Source organism: Podarcis raffonei, chromosome 13 (assembly GCF_027172205.1).
Source record: "Podarcis raffonei isolate rPodRaf1 chromosome 13, rPodRaf1.pri, whole genome shotgun sequence".
NCBI lineage: Eukaryota > Metazoa > Chordata > Lepidosauria > Squamata > Lacertidae > Podarcis > Podarcis raffonei.
The window spans coordinates 45,679,429-45,701,588 of record NC_070614.1 but is presented as its reverse complement, the minus strand read 5'-3'; the positions used below and the strand labels follow the sequence as shown (position 1 = coordinate 45,701,588).

Here is a 22,160-nt window from a genome sequence, read left to right as displayed (position 1 = left end):
CTTGCACCCACTAGGATTCCCTCAGAATGGTTTGTGGCTGTGGCCCCATGTGGTGCCTCTCTCTGTCTCCCTCAACCCCAAATGCATTTATATTCCTTAAAGCCCTATCACACCAGAAACACAGTGACAAACAAAAATGCCATCTCCAAGCAAACTCCTTTGAGATGTTACTATTTCAAGTAAATTGAAGTGTCTAAGACCCCAGTGATCATATCGCTATGGCTCTTTGATTGCTTATACAGTGGTACCTCGGGTTACAGACACTTCAGGTTACAAACTCAGCTAACCCAGAAATAGTACCTTGGGTTAAGAACTTTGCTTCAGGATGAGAACAGAAATTGTGTGGCAGCAGCAGCAGGAGGCCACATTAGCTAAAGTGGTACCTCAGGTTAAGAACAGTTTCATGTTAAGAACGGACCTCCAGAACAAATTAAATTCTTAACCCGAGGTACCACTGTATAAGAAACAGCTCTTAATAGTTCAAGTATATTGCATAACACAGGGGTCAGCAAACTTTTTCAGCAGGGTGGCCGGTCCACTGTCCCTCAGACCTTGTGGGGGGCCGGACTATATTTTTTTGGGGGGGAATTAACAAATTCCTATGCCCCACAAATAACCCAGAGATGCATTTTAAATAAAAGGACACATTCTACTCATGTAAAAACACGCCAATTTCTGGACCGTCCGTGGGCCAGATTGAGGAGGCGATTGGGCCGGATCCGGCCCCCAGGCCTTTGTTTGCTTACCCATGGTGTAACACCTCATTATCATCATCATTGCAGTCCTTTCAGGATTGAGAATGACAGCTTTCACATATATCCTTTTTTTTAAAAAAAAAGAGTTTTATGAAAATGCAAACCTACAAAAAAAGGAAAATAATAATCATAACATAGAATCATAGAGCAGAATTGTAGAGCTGGAAGGAACCCCAAGGATCATCTAGTCCAACCCCCTGCAATGCAAGAATCTCACCTAAAGCATCCATGAGAGATGGCCATCTAACCTCTGCTTAAAAACCTCCAAAGGAAGGAGAGTCCACAACCTCCCGAGGGAGACTCTTCTACTATTGAACAGCTTTTGCTGTCAGAATCTCCTTTCTTGTAACTTGAAGCCTTTGATTCAGGTCCAAGCCTCCAGAGCATGAGAAAACAAGCTTGCTCCATCTTCCATGTGACAGCCTTTGAGATATTTGAAGATGGCTGTCATATCCCTTCTCAGTCTCCTCTTCTCTGGGCTAAACATACCCAACTCCCTCAACCATTCCTCATAAGGCTTGGTTTCCAGATCCATGATCATCTTGGTTGCCCTCCTCTGCACTTGTTACAGTAGGGTTCCTCAACCTCGGCCCTCCAGATGTTTTTGGCCTACAACTCCCACGATCCCTAGCTAGTAGGACCAGTGATCAGGGATGATGGGAATTGTAGCCTCAAAACATCTGGAGGGCTGAGGTTGAGGAAGCCTGTGTTACAGCTTCTCAACATCCTTCTTAAATTGTGGTACCCAGAACTGGACACAGTATTCCAGGTGTGGTCTGACCAAGGCAGAATAGAGTGGTATTATTACTCCCCTTGAAGTAAATCATTGTACTTTTGTTTTAATGGGATTTTATATTATGACTATGAAATACAAATGCTTTGAATAACAAATACAAATAAGCAATAAAATGGGATCAAGTCAGCATACAAAAGCAAGGCAGGGCATTTAAAATTATATGCATTGGAAATAGTTAAACCCAGGTTTAACTCATATTTCTCAAGATGGCAAAGTGAGTCTGAAACATAAGAAATAAAATCCCACCAAACAAGAGAATGGAAAAAACACAACAGAAGGTAGGCATTAAAATAATATAAAATAAACACCTGCAGCAGAGACTTTTTCATCAAGCTGGAAAAACTATCTTAGTTGTTTTATGGTACATTGATAAAACACCTTGTGAGACATACACGAAAGGTCATTCAGAAATTAATAAATGGAGACTAAAACAAGAATAATGAAATTTTGCATAGACGACATTTGCCCAAATTCATCTCCTCTCTTATGTAAATCATTTCATTTGGTTCGTATGTAGTTTGGGAGGAGATGTCCTGGACTCCCAACTGGTATGGTATATTTTAACTGGAAAATATCCCTAGTGGTTAGACACTGACGTCCAGAGATTATTTGACCATTTCCCCCTACCATCACTGCTTCTGCTAAAGACAAATGTTGGGTCCAACTAAAATCAGGCTGTGTCTCAGTTCTGAAGCATGGAGAGAGAGAGAGAGAGAGAGAGAGAGGGGGGGGGGGACCTTACTTCTTTGTGTTCCTCATGTTTCCAAATTGGTCTTTGCAGATATCTTCTTATCGCTAGACAACATGTTTGTGTCCCCCAGAACAGCAGTGTATAATGCCACGAAACATATCAGCACATTAAAACCAGTGGGAAGTATTCTTCTCAAGAAAAATAGGCTATAGTTGCAAGACTGCTTAGCTTTCTCAGGATTGAGTTCTTTGGTCACATGGGGTTCAATGCGGACTAGTCTAGGGTTCAAGCTAGTCTTGGATATCACACTGAGTTCAACAGAAGCTTACATAAATGTGACTAACTTAATCTGGATCCAACTGCAGAGACATCCAGAAGCCTTCACTTGAGGAATCAAGTTTGGGGTAGCAGTATTCAAGCATTCGAAAGAATGGGGGCTCCAGTGAATTCACTGGCAGTGCACCAGTGCAACTGTCTAATCCATCCTAGAGCAGTTTGGTTCCTTCCAGACTACAGCTCCCATCATCCATAGGCAGCTTGGCCAAGGGTGATGGAACCTGCTGTGCAAAGCCATCTGGAGGGCACCACGTTGACAAAGGCTGTTCTAACAGGACCATTACTATATTAAGAATGATAGGGAAAAGAAGAAATCTCCAAGATTCTTGACCACCATACCACGTGCTGCAGAAAGCAATATACTAGTGATACATTCATGATTACATTTGAAGAGGACACTGAATTATTATTATTATTATTATTATTATTATTATTATTATTATTATTTTAAAAAAATTGTATACCTCCCTACATTTGCAGGTCTCGTGGTTCACAACATAAAATCACATCAGAAAAACACAAAATGCATAATAAAAACAAAAACAAGAACAAGAAGAACCCAATAATCCCACACACACATTTTATTTTTTTTATTTTTCAAAAAAAATATTAATTTTCCACATTTATAACAAAAAGAACAATTAACTCCTTCAATTTACTATCTTCCTCTCTTTTCTTATTGGCTTAAATCCATATTACTATACAACGTTCTTATTCTAATCCTAGGCCTATCAGATACTTTCAGGTATCTTCTAATTATCTTATATTACAATATTTAACTAAATAGTCTTTAAATTTCTTCCAATCTTCTTGGTGCTCCTCTTCTTTCTGATCGTGGATTCTCCCAGTCAGTTCTGCCAGCTCCATAAATTCCACACACACATTTTAAAAGGGCACTGGATGTCAGTCAGTCAATGGCCTGATTAAAGAGGAACGTTTTTGCCTGGCGCCTAAAGGTGTATAATGAAGGCACCAGGCAAACCTCCCTGGGGAGAGCATTGCACAAACTGAGAGCCACTGCAGAAAAGGCCCGTTGATGTGGATCCACCCTCCGGATCTCTCACGGAGGAAGCACACTAAGAAGGGCCTCACAAGATGATCTCAGGGTCCAGGTAGTTTCATATGGAGAGAGGCGATCCTTGAGGTATTGCAGTCCTAAGACATTTAAGGCTTTGTAGGTCTAAACCAACACTTTAGTATATGTGCTGTCAGAGCGAGCACCAAAACCAACACTTTGAATGGGGCCCAGGAACTAATTGGTAGCCAGTGCAGCCCAACCAGGATAGGTGTACTGTGGTACCTTGGTTCTCAAATGCCTTGGTTCTCAAATGCCAAAAACCCAGAAGTAAGTGTTCCAGTTTTCAAACATTTTTTGGAAGCTGAACGTCGAGTTCAGCTGTCGGCTATTGTTTCCAGAGCACCTGCACCAATCAGAAGCTGCGCCTTGGTCTTTGAACATTTCAGAAGTCAAACGGACTTCCGGAATAGATTGAGTTTGGCGCTTTTGTTTTTGCTATTTATTTTGCATTTTTATTTCTGAGGCTTTTTCAGTTAATTTGTTTTTGTGACTATGTGGAACCCAGTCCAGCTACTGATTGATTGATTGATTGATTGATTGAATGTGTGACTGTGGAAATGGATAAAAGCCCCCCATCTAAACAATGACTATCATCTTTGCAGGTAAAAAAAAATTTTTTTTAATTTTTTATCATCTACAATACTGTCTTATTTATTTTATAGTACAGTACATTAATTATTGCTTTCATTTTATGGATCAATGGTGTCGTTAGAGAGTAAAATTCATGTTAAATTGCTGTTTTAGGGGTTGTTTTTAAATTACTTTCTATGGGAAAGAGCGCCTTGGTTTTGGAACACGTTGGTTTTGGAACAGACTTCCGGAACAGATTAAGTTTGAGAACCAAGGTACCACTGTAATATGCTCAAATATGCTCAATAAAAGGCCAAAATGTTTATTCCAAGCATGCACCCTTTAGGAACATGATGTTCCTTAATGTGCCATCAACTGTGGGACTGTCTGCCTCCCCATTAGTTTCTTCAGGGCTGCTTTCACATCCTTATTGCGCAGAGTGTAGATGACTGGGTTGAGCATGGGTGTAACAACATTGCCAAAGATCTGCACCGGGGTGACCAGGACCCCACTCAGAGACGGCTGGGTGTAAATCAAGGCACAGGGTCCAAAGAAAAAGGTAACCACTAGAAGATGGGAGGCACATGTGGAGGCCGCTTTGCGCCTCCCCTCCCCAGAATTCATCCATGCGATGGAGTAAATGATGCGGACATAAGACAAGAGGATGAGGAAGAAGCAGGTCACACCCACAATGCCAATATTGTTGAAGCCCACAGCTTCGATGGTGGTAGTATCTGCACAGGCCAACTTGACGACTGGGAAAACATCACAGAAGAAATAATCTATTACGTTAGGGCCACAGTAAGGCAATGTGAAAGTGAGTGTGGTGAGAACGATGCCCTGAACAGAACTGGCGAGCCATGTACCTGCCGCCAAGATGATGCACACCTTCCAGTTCATAATGACCATGTACCGCAGTGGGTAACAGATGGCAATGTAGCGATCATAAGCCATGACAGTATACAGCAGGCACTCAGAACAACCCATAAAATGGTAGAAGAAGACCTGGGACATGCACCCCCCTACGGAGATGGTCCTGCTTTGTCCCCAAAGGATAGATAACATTTTGGGAGTGGTGACGGAAGAGAAACCAATGTCTAGGATGGCCAGGTTGCAGAGGAAAAAGTACATAGGGGTGTGGAGATGAAAGTCGAGGAGGACGGCCGACATAATGGTCAGATTTCCCAGCAAAGTGCAGAGATAGAAAGCCGAGAAGACAGCAAAGAGGATGGTCTGGAGGCCTTCGGTGTTGGGGATTCCGAGGAGAATGAAATGGGTCACTACTGTGTGGTTCTTCTGGTCGGACCCATCCCTACAGCAGCAGAAAAATAAGAATGTTCATGTTGTTTCACCTCTCCTGCTCTGAATCGTGATAGGAATATGGGGAGCTGCCTTAAACCACATCAGGCTATCTGGCGCAATATGGTCTACACTGACTAGCAGTGTCACATACCCTCCAACCTTTATCCAATGAAAATAGGGACGTCCCAGTCCAAAATGATAATTTTACTGTTTATACCCCACACATCTTACTGGGTTGCCCCAGTCACTCTGGGCAGCTTCCAACATACATAAAAACATAATAAAACATTAAACATTTTTTTTAAAAAACTTCCCTATACAGGATTGCCTTCAGATGGCTCAAGGGTCCAATAACTCCATACCCTCCAACATTTCTCCAATGAAAATAGAGACTTCCTAAGGAAAAGCTGGACATTCCAGGATCAAATCCGAAACTCGGATGGCTACTCTAAATCAGGAATGTCCCTGGAAAATAGGGACACTTGGAGGGTCTGCTGTCATGCCAGGACAACTTTAATCCACTTTAATTGCAGAAACCTAAATTTCCTGTTATGCCCTCCTACAAAATCCAGGCAGTCAGCAGGCACCTGTCTCTGAACCCTAAGGTTTCATTAAACTATTGTAGCTAATACCCACTGGTGCCCTGCCACTCCCTTCATTTTTACACTACCATTTCAAAGCCACCTAATCCTGCAACCATTGGCACTTCTTGAGCAGCAAATCCCATGGTTGTTTTATGCATTTATGTGAAGAAATAAACCAATGTTTACCGTGCAACACTGGTGGAAAACCAATTCAGGTGCCAGAGAAATTTGGATGCAAAATGAAGCCAATTCCCCATAACTCCTTCACCATCATTGTGATGCCACCAGCTATTCTCACATCAGCCATAACAATTTGGTTGTGGAAGAATGCCATCTCTCACAGATCTATTCACACACACATCTGCCTTTTGACTTACCTACAGGATGCATTCAGTTTTCCAGAGCACATAATTAGTGCAGAAGAAATTAATGTTCTAATTCAAACTCATGCACAACTAATGGGAGAATGAATTTTAGGGACATTACTCATGAACACCATACATACTGCCACACTGTTCCTTAACTCCAGTGGCTTCACTGCTTTTATGCCATCCTCTTTTGCTCATCCTGGTGTCTCAACCAGGTTTGTTTGTTGTTTAATAGTTTGACAACCATAAGGGACTTGATCCCTGATGGCTCACCAGTTTCCCAAGCCTGAAACCTCCAAGGAGATAGCAAACTAAGTGAAATGGTTTCATCATTTCAGACATTAGCTTATGCAAGATGCATATGTTTCCCAGTACGTTTCCGAGCACAATTCAAAGTGTTGGTGCTGACCTTTAAAGCCCTAACTGGCCTTGGCCCAGTATACCTGAAGGAGCATCTCCACCCATCGTTCTGCCCAGACACTGATGTCCAGCTCTGAGGGTCTTCTGGCAGTTCCCTCACTGCGAGAAGTGAGGTTACAGGGAACCAGGCAGAGGGCCTTCTCGTGGTGGCGCCCGCCATGTGGAACGCCCTCCCATCAGATGTCAAAGAAGTAAATAACTATCTGACGTTTAGAAGACATCTGAAGGCAGCCCTGTGTTTAATGACTGATGTTTAAATGTACAGTCATACCTCGGGTTACATATGCTTCAGGTTACGTATGCTTCAGGTTACAGATTCCACTAACCCAGAAATAGTACCTCGGGTTAAGAACTTTGCTTCAGGATGAGAACACAAATCGTGCTCCGGCGGCGCAGCAGCAGCAGGAGGCCCCATTAGCTAAAGTGATACCTCAGGTTAAGAATAGTTTCAGGTTAAGAACTGACCTCCAGAACGAATTAAGTATGTAACCAGAGGTATCACTGTATTTTTAATCTTTTGTTGGAAGCTGCCCAGAGTGGCTGGGGAAACCCAGCTGGATAGGCAGGGCATAAATAAAAAATTATGATGGTGATGATGATGATGGTGATGATGATTACAAGATGGGAAAACATCACAGAAGAAATACCACTTCTGGGGGCTCGTGACCAGGACTCATGAACAGAGGTGAGGGATTGGTGGAGGAGGCTGAAAAAAGTGAGCTTGTGTCTTTTGGTTTAAGGCTGGTTGGTTGTCTGAGCTGTTTGGAGATTTGATTGTGAGTTTGTTTGTGGATGCGGCTGTGTGCTCTTCTAGAGCACAGGGTCTGAGGGGGAGGGGCTACTCCTGAGAGAAAGGCAGGCTGAATGAAGAAGTGAGTTGTGGGAGGACTTATCAGCCAGCAGCTGTTCTACTTAGCTGTAATATCAGGGAGACACTCTTTACATCCCTTAATCTGTGTGTCTCCTAAAAAAAAGAAAATCCCATCTGGCAGCTATCACTGCAGGGCAGGAGTCGTTACAGGTGGATTTTTGCAAAATCGGCAAAACGTTCCCCCAAAAAGCTCAACAACGTTGACCTAAACAAAAAACAACTCAACAATTTTGTCCAGATTTTCACTTTCAGGAATACTAAGAGCATCAGCATTGAGGCCCAACAAGATGTGATGTTGGGAGAGGGTATATCTACCTAATAATAATAATAATAGCAGACACACGATACTGGATTGGGATCACATTACTTTGGAGTGAAAGTTAACCCTTTCTCTCATGTTTAAAGAAAATTTTAAAATCTCCCCCTAAATTTATTTTCACTCTGCGAAGCAAAACATACAGGTATTGTAAGTGTACCTGTATGTGGTGCAAATAACAGATTCAGTTTGGCTAGTGTGAATCAGGAAAACAGGCATGATCCCAGTCTGAATCAGGGCCCCTCACAACTGCAATTTATATAAGTAATAAATTAAAAGGCAACTTTCTCAAACTTTTAAAAAACTTTTAGAAACAGATCCTGATCATTGATCTCTTGAAACATCTACTTTGACTCCAAATAATTATATTAATAGAACAGTAAAGCAGAGGGATGGGTGAACTTGTAATTTTTTCGTTAATCTCCATTTCTCAGCTTTGCAGATTTAAGGTCATTTCTCCACATTTCCACATCAGCTTGCAATTTCTTTTTTTTAAAAAAAACTCATGAAAACTCATCATATTAGGGGCAAATTCCTCATAATATACGAACTTTTATACATGATTGTGCTTAACACACACATTTTTGTATACATTTTTGTTAACATTCATTTTATGGTCACTTTACCTTGCTGTGTATGTTTTGGTACACATTACAGTATTTGCAGTGCAAAATTCAGTGCAAATTTTGAAGGATGTGTTTCAGTTCATGTGTCATTTCAGGAAGTGAGAACTAGGTAGGTCCACCTTTAAATGTGAACTGTATCAGATGTTTCACCCCAGTGAACGAGGTGATGCTGAAGATACCTCTCACATGACTCTAATGTTTCTGATACAAATAAACTGGCATGCAATCTTCATCTTCGGAATTTTACTTGTCGGACTTGTAGGAATTCCACCTGTCAAATGGAAGAAAGAGGACGAACACAGTGCCAGAGGGAAGAACAAACTTTAATGGGCTCAAGTTACAGGACAATCAATTTCACATGAACGTCAGGAGAAATTTGTTTACGGCAATGGAACCAGTTAACTACAGGCGTGGTAAGCTCTCCGCTGCTAGAGGTCTTCAAAGAGAAGCTGGGCAGCCATCTCTGTGATGCTGGATTTATTTTATTAAGCTGGATGCTGGGGTAAATGGTCTACAAAGCCTCCACCAAACTCTATGACTCTGTGCCCTGATTCAAGCCATTTGTCATGGCAATGGTGCATGTTGTGTACATGTGTAATAAACTATACTTGCCATCCTTCTTTTGCTTGAAGCAAGATGGTTGTCCAACTGAATCACTGCAAGAGACATTCTCAGGCAAACCCATAATAGCAAGGCTGAATTCTCCAGTGCACCTTCCTCAATCCCCGATTGCAACTGCAAGAGAAGCCCACTTGAATGTGCAAGTGGACGCTCACAGGTCAAACATCAGGGATGGAGGCTTCCTATAGCTTCCACATCCCCTCAAAATACTTGACTGTGCAGCCAGTTCACTGCTTAGCCACAGGTCAACAAAGCATGTTGGGCACTTACACATGTACATCAGTTCCATACATTTGTCCTGTTGGGGAAAACCATGTGCTTGAGATGGTTTGGATATGACTACAGCTTGGGTAGGCAAACTAAGGACCGGGGGCCGGATCCAGCCCAATTGCCTTCTAAATCCGACCCGCAGACAGTCCAGGCATCAGCGTGTTTTTACATCAGTAGAATGTGTCCTTTTATATAAAATGCATCTCTGGGTTATTTGTGGGGCCCGCCTGGTGTTTTTACATGAGTAGAATGTGTGCTTTTATTTAAAACGCATCTCTGGGTTATTTGTGGGGCATAGGAATTCATTCATTATTTTTTTCAAAATATAGTCCGCCGCCCACCCCCACCCCCAAGGTCTAAGTCTGGACAGTGGACCGGCCCCCTGCTGAAAAATTTTGCTGACCCCTGGACTACAGTCTTCTACTCAATCATTTCTCCAAGCCATTTTCAGAATACGTCATACTATTATTATCATTATTATCATTGTTATCATAAGAATAATCTTCATCAACATTGTGGTCATTGTCCAAAGGTCCATCTAATCTAGCATTGTGTTCTCACATTGACCAAGCAGGTGCCTATGGGAAGCCTGCTAGCAGGGCAGGAGCTAAACAGCACCCTACTTATGATTTCAGAGACATACTAGTAGCCACTGGTAACTTTATCTCACAATAATTTTTCTAAAACCCTTTGAAGGCCATCCAAGTTAGTGGCCATGACTATATCTTGAAAGTGTAAGATGCAACCAGAAACAGACCTTAGAAAGATCTGTCTGAGCATGCACATGGGAGAGGAACTATGCTTTCCTGCCTCCTAGTCTCAAGACAGCAGCTTTCATCTCCTTGTTTCTCAGAGTGTATATGACAGGGTTCAGGAAGGGAGTCACTGTGGTGTAAAACACAGCCACCACCCCTCCCAGTGGATCTTGTGCTCCTGGTCTTAGATAAGTAAAGGTTAGAGGAATATAGCAGATCATTACAATAATGATATGGGATGTACATGTAGAGAAGGCACGCCGTCGCCCCTCGACACTGCGAATCCTTAGGACTGCCAAAACAATGTACATATAAGAAATGAGGAGAAGGAAAACACAAGTCATGGCTACAAGACCGACATCAATCAAGGTCACCATCTCATTGAGGGTTGTATCAGCACAGGCAAGTTTCAGCACAGCTGGAATGTCACAGAAGATATACCTCACCTCATTCCCTGGTCCATAGGGCAAGCGGAAGGTGAGAGCTGTCTCCATGGCTGAGTGCAAACAACCACCTGCCCATGTGCCAATAGCAAGCCAGAGGCAGGCATTGCGGTTCATGAGGGTGCCATAATGGAGAGGCCGGCAGATGGCCAGGAAGCGGTCATAAGCCATCACGGTGTAGAGGAAGCATTCTGTGCACCCCACAAAGTGGTAGAAGAAGAGTTGGCTCACACAACCAGCAAAGGAGATGGTCCCACCACCCTCCACAAACCCAGCAATCAATTTGGGCACCACTACGGTCGAGGTGGCAATGTCCAAGACGGACAAGTGGCAGAGGAACCAGTACATGGGCTTGTGCAGCTGTGGTTCGCATATCACAGCCAAGAGGACCAGGAGATTACTAAGGAGGGTCAGCAAGTAGATGGACACAAAGAAGCAAAATAAAGCAGCATGTAGCTCAGGTGGGTATGGAATCCCCAAGAGGACAAAATACATCAGTGCTGTTTGATTTTCGCACTCCATTCTTTGAATGCCTTTAAGGTTTATCACTTCAATGTACAAAAGAGAGTGACAAAAATTATGAAGCTTTGGCAAGCTCTGTGTAACATTTTGGATATCACACCAAGCTCTTGTCATTTGTTGTCTGGGGGGAGGGAAGTGGTGAGATGTGGAATATCCATATTTTCCACCCTAAATTCTAAAGATTCAGGCGTCATCTCAGAGTCTTGGTGCAACAATTGTGCAACTTCATCCCCAGGGTTCATTTCAATCACGGTTCATCAATACTTTCTTCCAGAAGCTATTTTCAGATACATTCCACATATAAGCCAGGAAAATGTAAAAAGAGAGTGCTTTTAAATAATGAGCACCATACCTTCTCTAATCTTATCCTTCCTCCGGACATACAAATGCACAAAATAAATTGTGGGGAAAGAGTTCTAGGTTGGAGGACATGATATAACCAGACTTGAATCCTGGTTTCTCTACATTTCGTAGTTGGTCACTTTTCTCCCACATATTCCATGCAACTGAGGAAAAGGTTGTAATCTGATAACAGTCCTTATCATAATGGAGACTCTTAGGAAGGAGAGGTCCAAGCAATACAGGTTGTGGACTTGGGTCCTGAAGACACAGAATCCCACCTGCTTATTCATATTGAGATGCCCAATAGAAAAGGTTCTGTGCCTTTTTCGTGCCTTCACTCAACAATCTAGAGAGACAGCCAATCCCTTTCCTGTCCTTCAGCCAAGTTTGAACCCTGAAATAACAGCTGGTGTTCAATGGCCAGCACAGCAGAATGAGTGCTCTCCTCTAGAGGTCCTAAGTTTCTCATCATAAATCCATTCCTAACATTCTCCCACAGCTCTGGATTTTTCCTATAAATTCTTCCCTTTTTTATAATACTGTCTTTGTGTCTGATCTTCTTTATATCCTCTCCCTCGTGCATTTCTTTCCTCCCTAGGTTTCTGATTTCCAGGCTTTGGGGATTTGAAGGCATTTCTGAACTCTGTGTGTTTTGATCATAACTATGTATCATGGGCTTATAATAACTCCATTTGGAGTTACATCAGATTTTCAAAATATCATCATGGCAAAGTGAAAGGCCATAACTCAGTGGTAGAGTACAATATTTGTGTGCAAAAGGTCCCGGGTATTGTTGGCAATACTATGCTGGATGAACCAGCTTCCTACATCCACGCTGAATTTACTGTTTCAAAATACAAGCTGTGCTTCCTTTCCCCCATACATGTTCATGGCTTCCTTTAGTTTTCACAGGGAACAGTATTGCTGCCGAAATTAATAACAGCAAACAGGCCTGTTGCCCTTTCGTGGTTGGTAGGGATGAAGCCTGGGAAACCAATAGGAAGAGGAGCTAGAGACAATGATAGGCAAAGTCACTCCCTGATTGATTGATTGATTGATTGATTGATGATTGATTGATTGATTGATTGGAAGTAAGAAGGCAGGCAGGTGCGGAATCACCGACAACAGACTGAAGCTGGCACAGGGAATACCCAATTCACCCCAATGAACCAATCTCCACTGCTCTTGTCTCTTGCACATAGATTTTTATTATTTGTAGCTCGAACCAAGTTTCTACATAACAAAGTCCCTACCTGAAAGCAATTGTATGATCTAAGAAACCTTACACAGGAGCAGGCGATCTTTCAGGTTACCTGGTCTCTGTTAAGAATAATTGTTTAATGCAGTGGCATAGCGTGGGTTGCCAGTGCCCAGGGCCATGCAGAGGGGGTAGTGGTAGGGAGGTAAACAGGTGGATTAGGCATGCACATTCAACTGCCTAATGGCATCCGCATCACCTGGGAGATCACAGCTGCAGAGATACAAAAAGAGTCATTCATTGTCTGCAGAGGTCACTTCCTGGTTCACATGGAGAAGCTGTTTTCAATGGAAACCAGCTACAGAAGCAAGCAACTGTACTGAGGCAGCACCAGATGTTTTGTATCCCCGAACAATATTGCACCCAGGACAACTTGTGACTCCCCCTCGCCCCCCCCCATGCTACGCCACTGTTTAATGTACATTGAAATGGAAGATTGAAGCATATTTTTGGACTGGAAATTTTTTATTTTGATATAAGAGCCAGTTTTTGTTTATCCAGCAGCTTCTACACGAACAAATAATAATAATAATAATAATAATAATAATAATAATAATAATAATAATAATACAGTGGTACCTCAGGTTAAGTACTTAATTCGTTCCGGAGGTCCGTTCTTAACCTGAAACTGTTCTTAACCTGAAGCACCACTTTAGCTAATGGGGCCTCCTGCTGCCGCCGTGCCGGCAGAGCACGATTTCTGTTCTTATCCTGAAGCAAAGTTCTTAACCTGAAGCACTATTTCTGGGTTAGTGGAGTCTGTAACCTGAAGCGTATGTAACCTGAAGCGAATGTAACCTGAGGTACCACTGGAAGAAGAAGAAGAAGAAGAAGAAGAAGAAGAAGAAGAAGAAGAAGAAGAAGACGACCTCTAAGGTGACCTGGCAGCTGATTGTCAGCCAATGCACTTCTCTCAGTACAGGTATAATAGATGCATATCCAGTTGCTTCACTCGACAGCCTGGCCACAGAGTTCTGCACCAGCTGCTGCTTCCAGGACCTCAGGACCACATTTCCCCATGTCACTGGTACCAACATGCACTCCAACCACTGAATACTTACCTGCCCTGACTCTGTGGTGACATCTCTTTCCTTCCTGAGAAAGACTTTCATTTAAAAATGTTTTTTTAAAAAAACCTTAACCTCACATCACCATTTTCTCACCCTGCTTCACATAGTCAACTACAATTCAATGAGTGATGTGAAGAGTTACAGCTCCATGGTACAGTATCTGCTTTGTGTTCAAAAAGTCCCAGGTTCAATCTCTAGCATCTCCAGGTAGGACTGGGAAAGGACTTTGTCTGGAACCTATCCCTCCCTCTCTCCTACAGACACATTTAAAAAGCCATAGAATGTTAATCAGCCAGACAACTGGCTGAAGGGAAATGTTTTCACCTGGTGCCTAAAGATATGTAATGGAGGTGCCAGGCAAACCTCCTTGGGGAGAGCATTCCACAAATGGGGAGCCACCACCGAAAAGGCCCATCCTCCAGACGTCTCATGGAGGAGGCACTCAAAGAAGGACCTCAGAAGATTATTATTTATTATTATTTATTAAATTTATATACCGCCCTATACCCGAAGGTCTCAGGGTGGTGCTTGCAGGGTCTGAGTCAGTACATATGGGGAGAGGCAGTCTTTGAGGTATTGCAGTCCTGTGCCATTTAAGGCTTTAGAGGTCAAAACCAGCACTTTGAATTGGGCCCAGAAACTCACTGGCAGCTGGTACAATCAGGCCAGAATCAGCTTAATATGCTCAAACCGTCTTGTCCTGGTGAACAACTTCACTGCCAAATTCTGCGCCAGCTGGAGTTTCTGAACCATCTTCAGAGGCAGCCCTACATATAATATGTTGCCATAATCTAACCTAGAGATGACCAGAGCATAGACAACAGATATCAGGCTATCCCTACCCAGATAGGGGCGTAGCTGGGCCGCCAGCCGAAGCTGATGGAAGGCACTCCCCACCACTGGGGCCACCCAAGCCTCAAGCAACAACAAATGACCCAGAAGTAACTCCAAGCTACATACCCGCTTCTTCAGAGGGAGCGTAACCCAACCAAGAGCAGGCAACCTCCCATTCATCTACTCTGGGGAACCAGCCAGTAACAGTGCCTCATTCTTATCTGGATTGAGCTTCAGTTTATTGACTCTCATCCAGTCCATTACCAAGGCAAGTCAATGGAGCACTACATCCACTGCTACACCTGCAGTTGTAACTGAGAAGTAGAGCTGGATGTCTCTCTACTGACAGAGGTCATCATACAGGGTGACCAAAGCAGTTGTGTGCCAAAACCAGGCCTAAACCCTGATTGAAATGGATCTAGAATATCCATTTCCTCCAAGAGCGCCTGGATCTGGTCCACAACCACCCGCTCAAGAGCCTTGTCAAGAAGGGGAGATTAGCAACTGGCCGGTAGTTACTTAGATTTTCTGAGTCCAGGGTTTACTACTACTTCCTTTAAGCAGGCAGGGACCACCCCCTCTTCCCTTCCAGCCCCACAAAGCAAGGGCAAGGATGGGTTCAAAGGGTGCATGGCTGTTGCTTCTTTCTCATGCCACCCTCCCCTAGCCATATCATCCCAGCCTCGCAAAGCAGATTGGGGGTGGCGTCACGTTGGTGGCAAGGGTTGGGCTCGTGCATCCGCACCCACCTGCCAGCCCTGGATGCCAAGAAGACACACTCCACCACTGCCCTCTTGCAAGAAGGCATCGATCACTTCCCTAGCCCAGACAGCTGCCCCATTTCCTGCTACAGTGGTACCTCAGGTTAAGAACTTAGTTCGTTCTGGAGGTCCGTTCTTAACCTGAGGTACCACTTTAGCTAATGGGGCCTCCCACTGCTGCCGCGCGATTTCAGTTCTCATCCTGAAGCAAAGTTCTTAACCCAAGGTACTATTTCTGGGTTAGCGGAGTCTGTAACCTGAAGCGTCTGTAACCCGAAGCATCTGTAACCCGAGGTACCACTGGACTTTTAATCAGCCAAGAAGATCAAGGGTCTAGAGCACAAGTGATTGCCCTGACCGATCCAAGCAGTTTGTCGACATGCTTGAGCCTTACGAACTGAAAGTCACCCAACACAACAGGACCAGACAGGGCTCTGGACACCCCTTGAGATTCACCTGCTATAATAGATGATGAATAATAATAATTGTTTTTATTCCTCTCCTCCTTGCTAAATAATCTTGCTTCACTGGGCCTTATCTCAGACGCATTCCAAACAATCAAAAACACTTCCTGAGAGAGGGGATGTGGCCTGGGAAGGGACATGGCCTGAGAGGAGCCTTGAAGGTCACATCGTGAGGTCTGGAGGGCTGTATTTTGCTCCCAGGCCTGAGGATCCCAATCTCTGGAAGAGCAATGTGCCCTCATGTTGCGTGTCTAGACCCCGCAACCACCCCTCATTGAGGGATAAAACACACCAGGACACAGATATTAGGTTAATGTAATTGGGCAAATTTAGGCCACAACTTTACTGATTACAGAATGTGAGCAGTAATTGGCTTAGGTATTGAATGGACCTGACTATATCTGACTCCTGCCTGCTGTGCAGGGAGTCCGGTAAGGGTAAACCACCAGAAGGGGGAGCCCTGACAATGCAAACCAATTCGAGCTCCCCCAGGTGTTCCCAATGGGGTTGTGTCATGGCCCTAGCTCCACCCCGGGCTTCGGACAAGATCCACACCCCCAGATTCCTTTCACAGAATGATGGCCACACCTCCCCTCCCCCATCAAAAGATCAAACAATGCCTAACCACAAACCTTACAAAGTTGTGACGATTGCTACGAGGTAGGTGAAAACCAAATGGCCCGTGCCAATTTTGCCGTGGAAAAATTCCTACTAGGTCCCTCAACGGTGACCAACCAAGGTCCATAGCAAGGCCAATGAAAACCTGTGAAAAGGGACGAAGGGCGGGAGATTGAAGGAGTGAGCCAAGAGGAAGCCCTCCATTTAAATGGTCCTGGCCATGCCCCCACCAGCCAGCAGATTGGCTGGCTGAGTGGTGACGCAGCCGGGATCCCCAGGGCAATGCGGGACTTCGTCCCCCGCCCCGGGGGAGAGTGGGTGGCCACGCGGTCCACCGCAACTCCTCCCCACTAGGAAGTGGAGTGGACTTATCATATTGTGCCATCCAGAGGTGAGAAGCTTAGTCTGATGTTCTGTTTCCAATTGGTTTCCTCCTCTTCACTGAAAATGATCTAAGCACCTTTCATCCTCTTGAAAGCTGCCTGAACCTCCTTGTTCCGCAGAGTGTAGATGATGGGGTTCAACATCGGGGTGACCACATTGCAGAAAATCTGGATGGGTGTAGCTAGCACATCGCTCAGGGACGGCTGGGTGTAGAGGAGAGCACAAGGCCCAAAGAAGAAGCAAACAACGGTCAAATGGGACGCGCAGGTGGAAGCTGCCTTGCGCCGGCTTTCCGCCGAGCGCATCTTCAGGACCGAGATGGCAATTCTGACGTAGGATGTGAGGATGAGGCAGAAGCAGGCCATGGGCACCACGCCGATGTTGGTGAAGCTCACCGTCTCGATGATGTAGGTGTCAGCGCAGGCTAGCTTGACCACTGGGAAGATGTCGCACAAGAAGTAGTCCACCTCGTTGGTTCTGCAGTAAGGCAATGTGAAGGTCAAGCTGGTCAAAATGGTGGCATGGAACGAACTAGTGAACCATGTGCCAGCTGCCAGAAGGGCACATACTTTCCGGTTCATGATGACCGTGTACCTCAGTGGGTGGCAGATGGCAGCATAGCGATCATAGGCCATGACGGTGTAGAGGAGGCACTCGGTGCTTCCCAGGAAGTGGTAGAAGAAGACCTGGCACATGCATCCGCCTAAGGAGATGGTTCTGCTCCCTGCCGAGATATTGGCCAGGAACTTGGGAGTGCTGATGGAGGAGAAGCCCAGGTCTACCACAGAGAGATTGCAGAGGAACCAGTACATGGGAGTGTGGAGGCGAGCATCAGTGATGATGGCAGAGAGGATGAGGAGGTTGCCAAGCAAAGTGATGAGGTAGAAAGATAGAAAGACGGCAAAGAGGATGTTGTGTATGCCTTCGGTGTGGGGGATGCCAAGGAGAATGAATTCCAAGATTACGGTGTGGTTTCGCATTTCAGATCCAACCATGTTGCTAAAGGGATATTTTTTTGGTGTGGGGGGGAGAGAAAAAACATACAGTCTTGGTCAGTTCTTCAAAAATGCAGCAATTCTATTTAGGATACTGAGTTGCAAAGGATCTACATCTGTTGTGAGGAATCTGTGGCCCTCCAGATGTTGATGAAATCTCAACTCTCATTAGACCCAGCCTGCATGGCTGATGGACAAGGATGATGGGACTTGTAGTCAACATCTGGAAGGTTCCCCTTCTACAGGAGCTGGAAGCAATTCTCCAATGTTTCAAACAGAAGTCTTCCCCAACCCTACCTGGAGGATTGAACCATTTGCAGCATTTGTCAAGCATATACACTTAGAGTCAGCTCTAGATATTATTGGAGGAGTTGCAGATAAGAGTCCTAGCTCATCTTCTTCCTCCTGTGCTGACTGGCTATCTGAAATAGGAGGGACACGCTGTAAGGCAGAGCCTGGAATGAATAGCAGCTGAGGGAAGGAAAGCACCAGAGGTTGGGCGCTGGAAGCAAGTGAGCAGTGGAAGGGAGAGGAGAGGCTGCAAAACAGATTGGAGCATCAATTGGACTGCAGATCCCTTTGAACTCTTATTTCTGAGTAGGCTTGCATAGTGTCAGGCTACATCCTCTTAGAACTTACTTCTGAGTAAGCCAATAGGATTTGCAGCTAGGTAAGCATTTTTTAGGATCAGGCTGTAAAGTGCTGGGGTGTCCAGCAATGTGCATAAATGTGTGGACTGTGCATGTTTCTGCGGAATCTCGTTCACAGATCTTTTCCTGATAATCTTCAGGCAAAGCACCCATTTTGCTAGCAAGCTTTTTACCTGCAGCACACTCCATGGGAATCATTCCAGAATTAGTCCTGCGGAAATCTGTGCCATGAATTCACTGTGCACCCTTTGGCCTCAGTTCCTCCATCTCTAAAATGGGAAGCTGCCCACCTCATCAGAAGGGCAGGTTGTAGCAGCTGGAGTGGGTGATCAAGGCTAAATTAGGTGCCTCCAGCAGCTAAGAGCCTGGGGTAATTCTGCAAGCATTTCACCAAAGGACAGGGTGAACATTTTAGATGGATTTTGCAAATGCAGAAGTTATATAAGAATAATAATGCAGTCAAGGCAATTATCCTGAATCAGGCTGCAGCACAGGTAGAGTGAGGGAAATTCTGCTGAGAAGCCAGCTCTGGCAGGCTGCTCTCTCCATCAATTGTCACCTGGAAGCAGTTTCAGCAGAAGGAGAGAAGGGAAGAAGGCTATTTAATTAAGAACTAATTCTGGGCTCATCCACACTTGCCCTGCGCTTTCTAGGCATGTGTTTAAGCGTCGTGTCCCAGTGCATTCCCTGCACAAACCTGTTCCAAATGCTGAATCAGAACAAATGACAATTTGGATTTTCCACATATTGCTGTTTGCTCCAATTCAGCAGTAAAGAGCAGTTTTTTTCATCCGGAAAGCAGCAGGACAAAGAAAGGTGCTCAGATATCATAGAATCATGGAGTTGGAAGGGACCGTGTGGATGATCTAATCTAGGGATGGCCAATTCCCAAGAGACTGCGATCTTCTCAGAGAGTTAAAAACTGACAGTGATCAACCCCATTTTGGGGGGTTCAGGTCAAAGTTGTTGAGCTTCTTTTTTTAGGAAGGAAAACCCTGTTTTGGGGGGTTCAGGTTGTTGAGCATTTTTTAGGGGAGCCAAGGTTGTTGAGCTTCTTTGGGGGGAGTCAGTGATCTACCAGTGATCTATCACAGACATACGGTGATCTACCAGTAGATCACGATCTACCTGTTGGACGTGCCTGCCAACGCCCTGCAATGCAGGAATTTTTCACCCAAGGTGAAATCTCACAACCTTGAGATTAAAAGTCTACCAGCTGAGCTATCCCAGCTTTATGGCTCATTGATGTATAAACCTATTCCTAGAAACATGGCACAAAAGGAGGTCCAGATGAGCCCTCAGTGGTGAGAAACATGTGTGCTACCAGGTCTTTTTATTAAGCTCCAACTCCCATTAGCCCCTGACAGCATGGCCAATGGTCACGGATGAAGAGAACATCTGGAGGACCGCACCCTGAACTAGCACCTGAGTTTGTTTGCTTTCCCTCCTCCCTTCCTATCCCTTTTCCCCTTTGTCAAAACAAAAAAAAAATTTTCCTTCCAGTAGCACCTTAAAGACCAACTAAGTTAGTTCTTGGTATGAGCTTTCGTGTGCATGCACACTTCTTCAGATACACTGAAACAGAAGTTGCCAGATCCTTCTATATAGTGAGAAGGTGGGGAGGGGTATTACTCAGAAGGGTGGTGGGAATGGGTGATTGGCAGATAGCTGTGATGAGCCTGTTGACGACTCTTAACGACTGCAATAGGTCTTACAGGAAAAAGCAAGGGGTGAGAAGGTGAAACATGGCTTTGTCATGTATAATGAGTTAAGAATCCAATGTCTTTGTTCAGACCAGGTCTCTCCATGGTTTTAAGTTTGGTAATGAGTTGCAATTCAGCAGCTTCTCTTTCCAGTCTATTTCTGAAATTCCTTTGTAGTAAAACAGCTACTTTGAGATCTTGTATAGAATGTCCTGGGAGATTGAAGTGTTCTCCTACTGGTTTCTCTGTCTTGTGATTCTTGATGTCCGATTTATGTCCGTTTATTCTTTGGCGTAAGGTTTGGCCTGTTTGTCCAATATAGAGAGCTGAAGGACACTGTTGGCATAAGGTTTGGCCTGTTTGTCCAATATAGAGAGCTGAAGGACACTGTTGGCATTCAATGGCATATACAATGTTAGACGATGAGCAATTAAATAGTCCCGAGATGGTATGTGTGATGTTGTTGGGGCCAGTAATGGTGTTGTCCGGGTGTAATGGTTGTTGTCCTTTGCTGCCACATACACCCGGACAACACCATTACTGGCCCCAACAACATCACACATACCATCTCGGGACTATTTAATTGCTCATCGTCTAACATTGTATATGCCATCAAATGCCAACAGTGTCCTTCAGCTCTCTATATTGGACAAACAGGCCAAACCTTACGCCAAAGAATAAACGGACATAAATCGGACATCAAGAATCACAAGACAGAGAAACCAGTAGGAGAACACTTCAATCTCCCAGGACATTCTATACAAGATCTCAAAGTAGCTGTTTTACTACAAAGGAATTTCAGAAATAGACTGGAAAGAGAAGCTGCTGAATTGCAACTCATTACCAAACGTAAAACCATGGAGAGACCTGGTCTGAACAAAGACATTGGATTCTTATCTCATTATACATGACAAAGCCATGTTTCACCTTCTCACCCCTTGCTTTTTCCTGTAAGACCTATTGCAGTCGTTTAGAGTCGTCAACAGGCTCATCACAGCTATCTGCCAATCACCCATTCCCACCACCCTTCTGAGTAATACCCCTCCCCACCTTCTCACTATATAGAAGGATCTGGCAACTTCTGTTTCAGTGTATCTGAAGAAGTGTGCATGCACACGAAAACTCATACCAAGAACTAACTTAGTTGGTCTTTAAGGTGCTAATGGAAGGGAAAAATTTTTAGTTTTGACTATGGCAGACCAACACGGCTACCTATCTATAACTTTTCCCTTTTGTGTCATCCCTCCTAGATTGCAAGCGGAAGAGTAGGATCATTGACCTTTGCCTCCAGTTTGTACCGAAGAACAGGGCAAATACATTTGGTGAATTGGCAGCAAAATGGGACCTTTTGAATAAGGAAAAGTAGATGTTTAAAAAGCATTCGAACAACAAAGAAAAGGAGCCGGAGAAAAGAAATATTCTCTTACCCTGCATGCTTCGAAGACAGGGAGTTACTGCATTACTTAGTTCTTCTCTCTGATGCTGAATCTTATCATCTCAGCCCACCAGCAGCAGCTGTTTCCTTGAAATAAAACTTCTACTGATTGATCAGAGCGGGCGCCTTCCCTTCTTTCTTTCACAAGGAAATCTACTTTGCTCTTACATCAGTTCTGTAAAAATGCAGATCTCCTGCGTTGCAGGTTCTGAACAGCCCCAGTCTTCTGGAGGCATCTTTACATCTTCTGTGTTCTTCTGTAGGGATTTGAGACTCTGGAGAATGTCTTCCAGTCTCCCTGTCTCATGGCAGCACTCAGTGA

The 22,160-nt window shown here is 44.4% G+C and overlaps 3 protein-coding genes across 3 annotated transcripts; all 3 read right to left on the bottom strand.

The window, feature by feature from the left end:
• Positions 1 to 4,586: 4,586 nt before the first annotated feature.
• LOC128399057 (putative olfactory receptor 10D4) lies at positions 4,587 to 6,255 on the bottom strand. The gene is made up of 2 exons (XM_053360315.1): positions 6,194 to 6,255; positions 4,587 to 5,538 (listed from the first exon to the last, which is right to left on the bottom strand). The coding sequence occupies exons 1-2, from the start codon at positions 6,253 to 6,255 to the stop codon at positions 4,587 to 4,589; spliced, it is 1,014 nt and encodes a 337-aa protein (XP_053216290.1).
• A 4,145-nt stretch (positions 6,256 to 10,400) lies between these two features.
• On the bottom strand, positions 10,401 to 11,324 carry LOC128399838 (olfactory receptor 10G6-like). Its single transcript, XM_053361642.1, has one exon. It carries the CDS (start codon positions 11,322 to 11,324, stop codon positions 10,401 to 10,403), a length of 924 nt encoding a protein of 307 aa, XP_053217617.1.
• A 5,799-nt stretch (positions 11,325 to 17,123) lies between these two features.
• LOC128399839 (olfactory receptor 958-like) lies at positions 17,124 to 18,035 on the bottom strand. Its single transcript, XM_053361643.1, has one exon. The coding sequence runs from the start codon at positions 18,033 to 18,035 to the stop codon at positions 17,124 to 17,126; it is 912 nt and encodes a 303-aa protein (XP_053217618.1).
• Positions 18,036 to 22,160: the final 4,125 nt, after the last annotated feature.

Bases quoted from the DNA above. Each gene is read 5' to 3' on its own strand.
- LOC128399057 (XM_053360315.1), bottom strand. From the start codon at position 6,255: ATGGGATTTGCTGCTCAAGAAGTGCCAATGGTTGCAGGATTAGGTGGC. The intron at 5,539-6,193 runs GTAAAAATGAAG...CTGCTGCTGTAG, and splicing joins GGTGGCTTTGAAATGGTAGT to GGATGGGTCCGACCAGAAGA.
- LOC128399838 (XM_053361642.1), bottom strand. From the start codon at position 11,324: ATGGAGTGCGAAAATCAAACAGCACTGATGTATTTTGTCCTCTTGGGG.
- LOC128399839 (XM_053361643.1), bottom strand. From the start codon at position 18,035: ATGCGAAACCACACCGTAATCTTGGAATTCATTCTCCTTGGCATCCCC.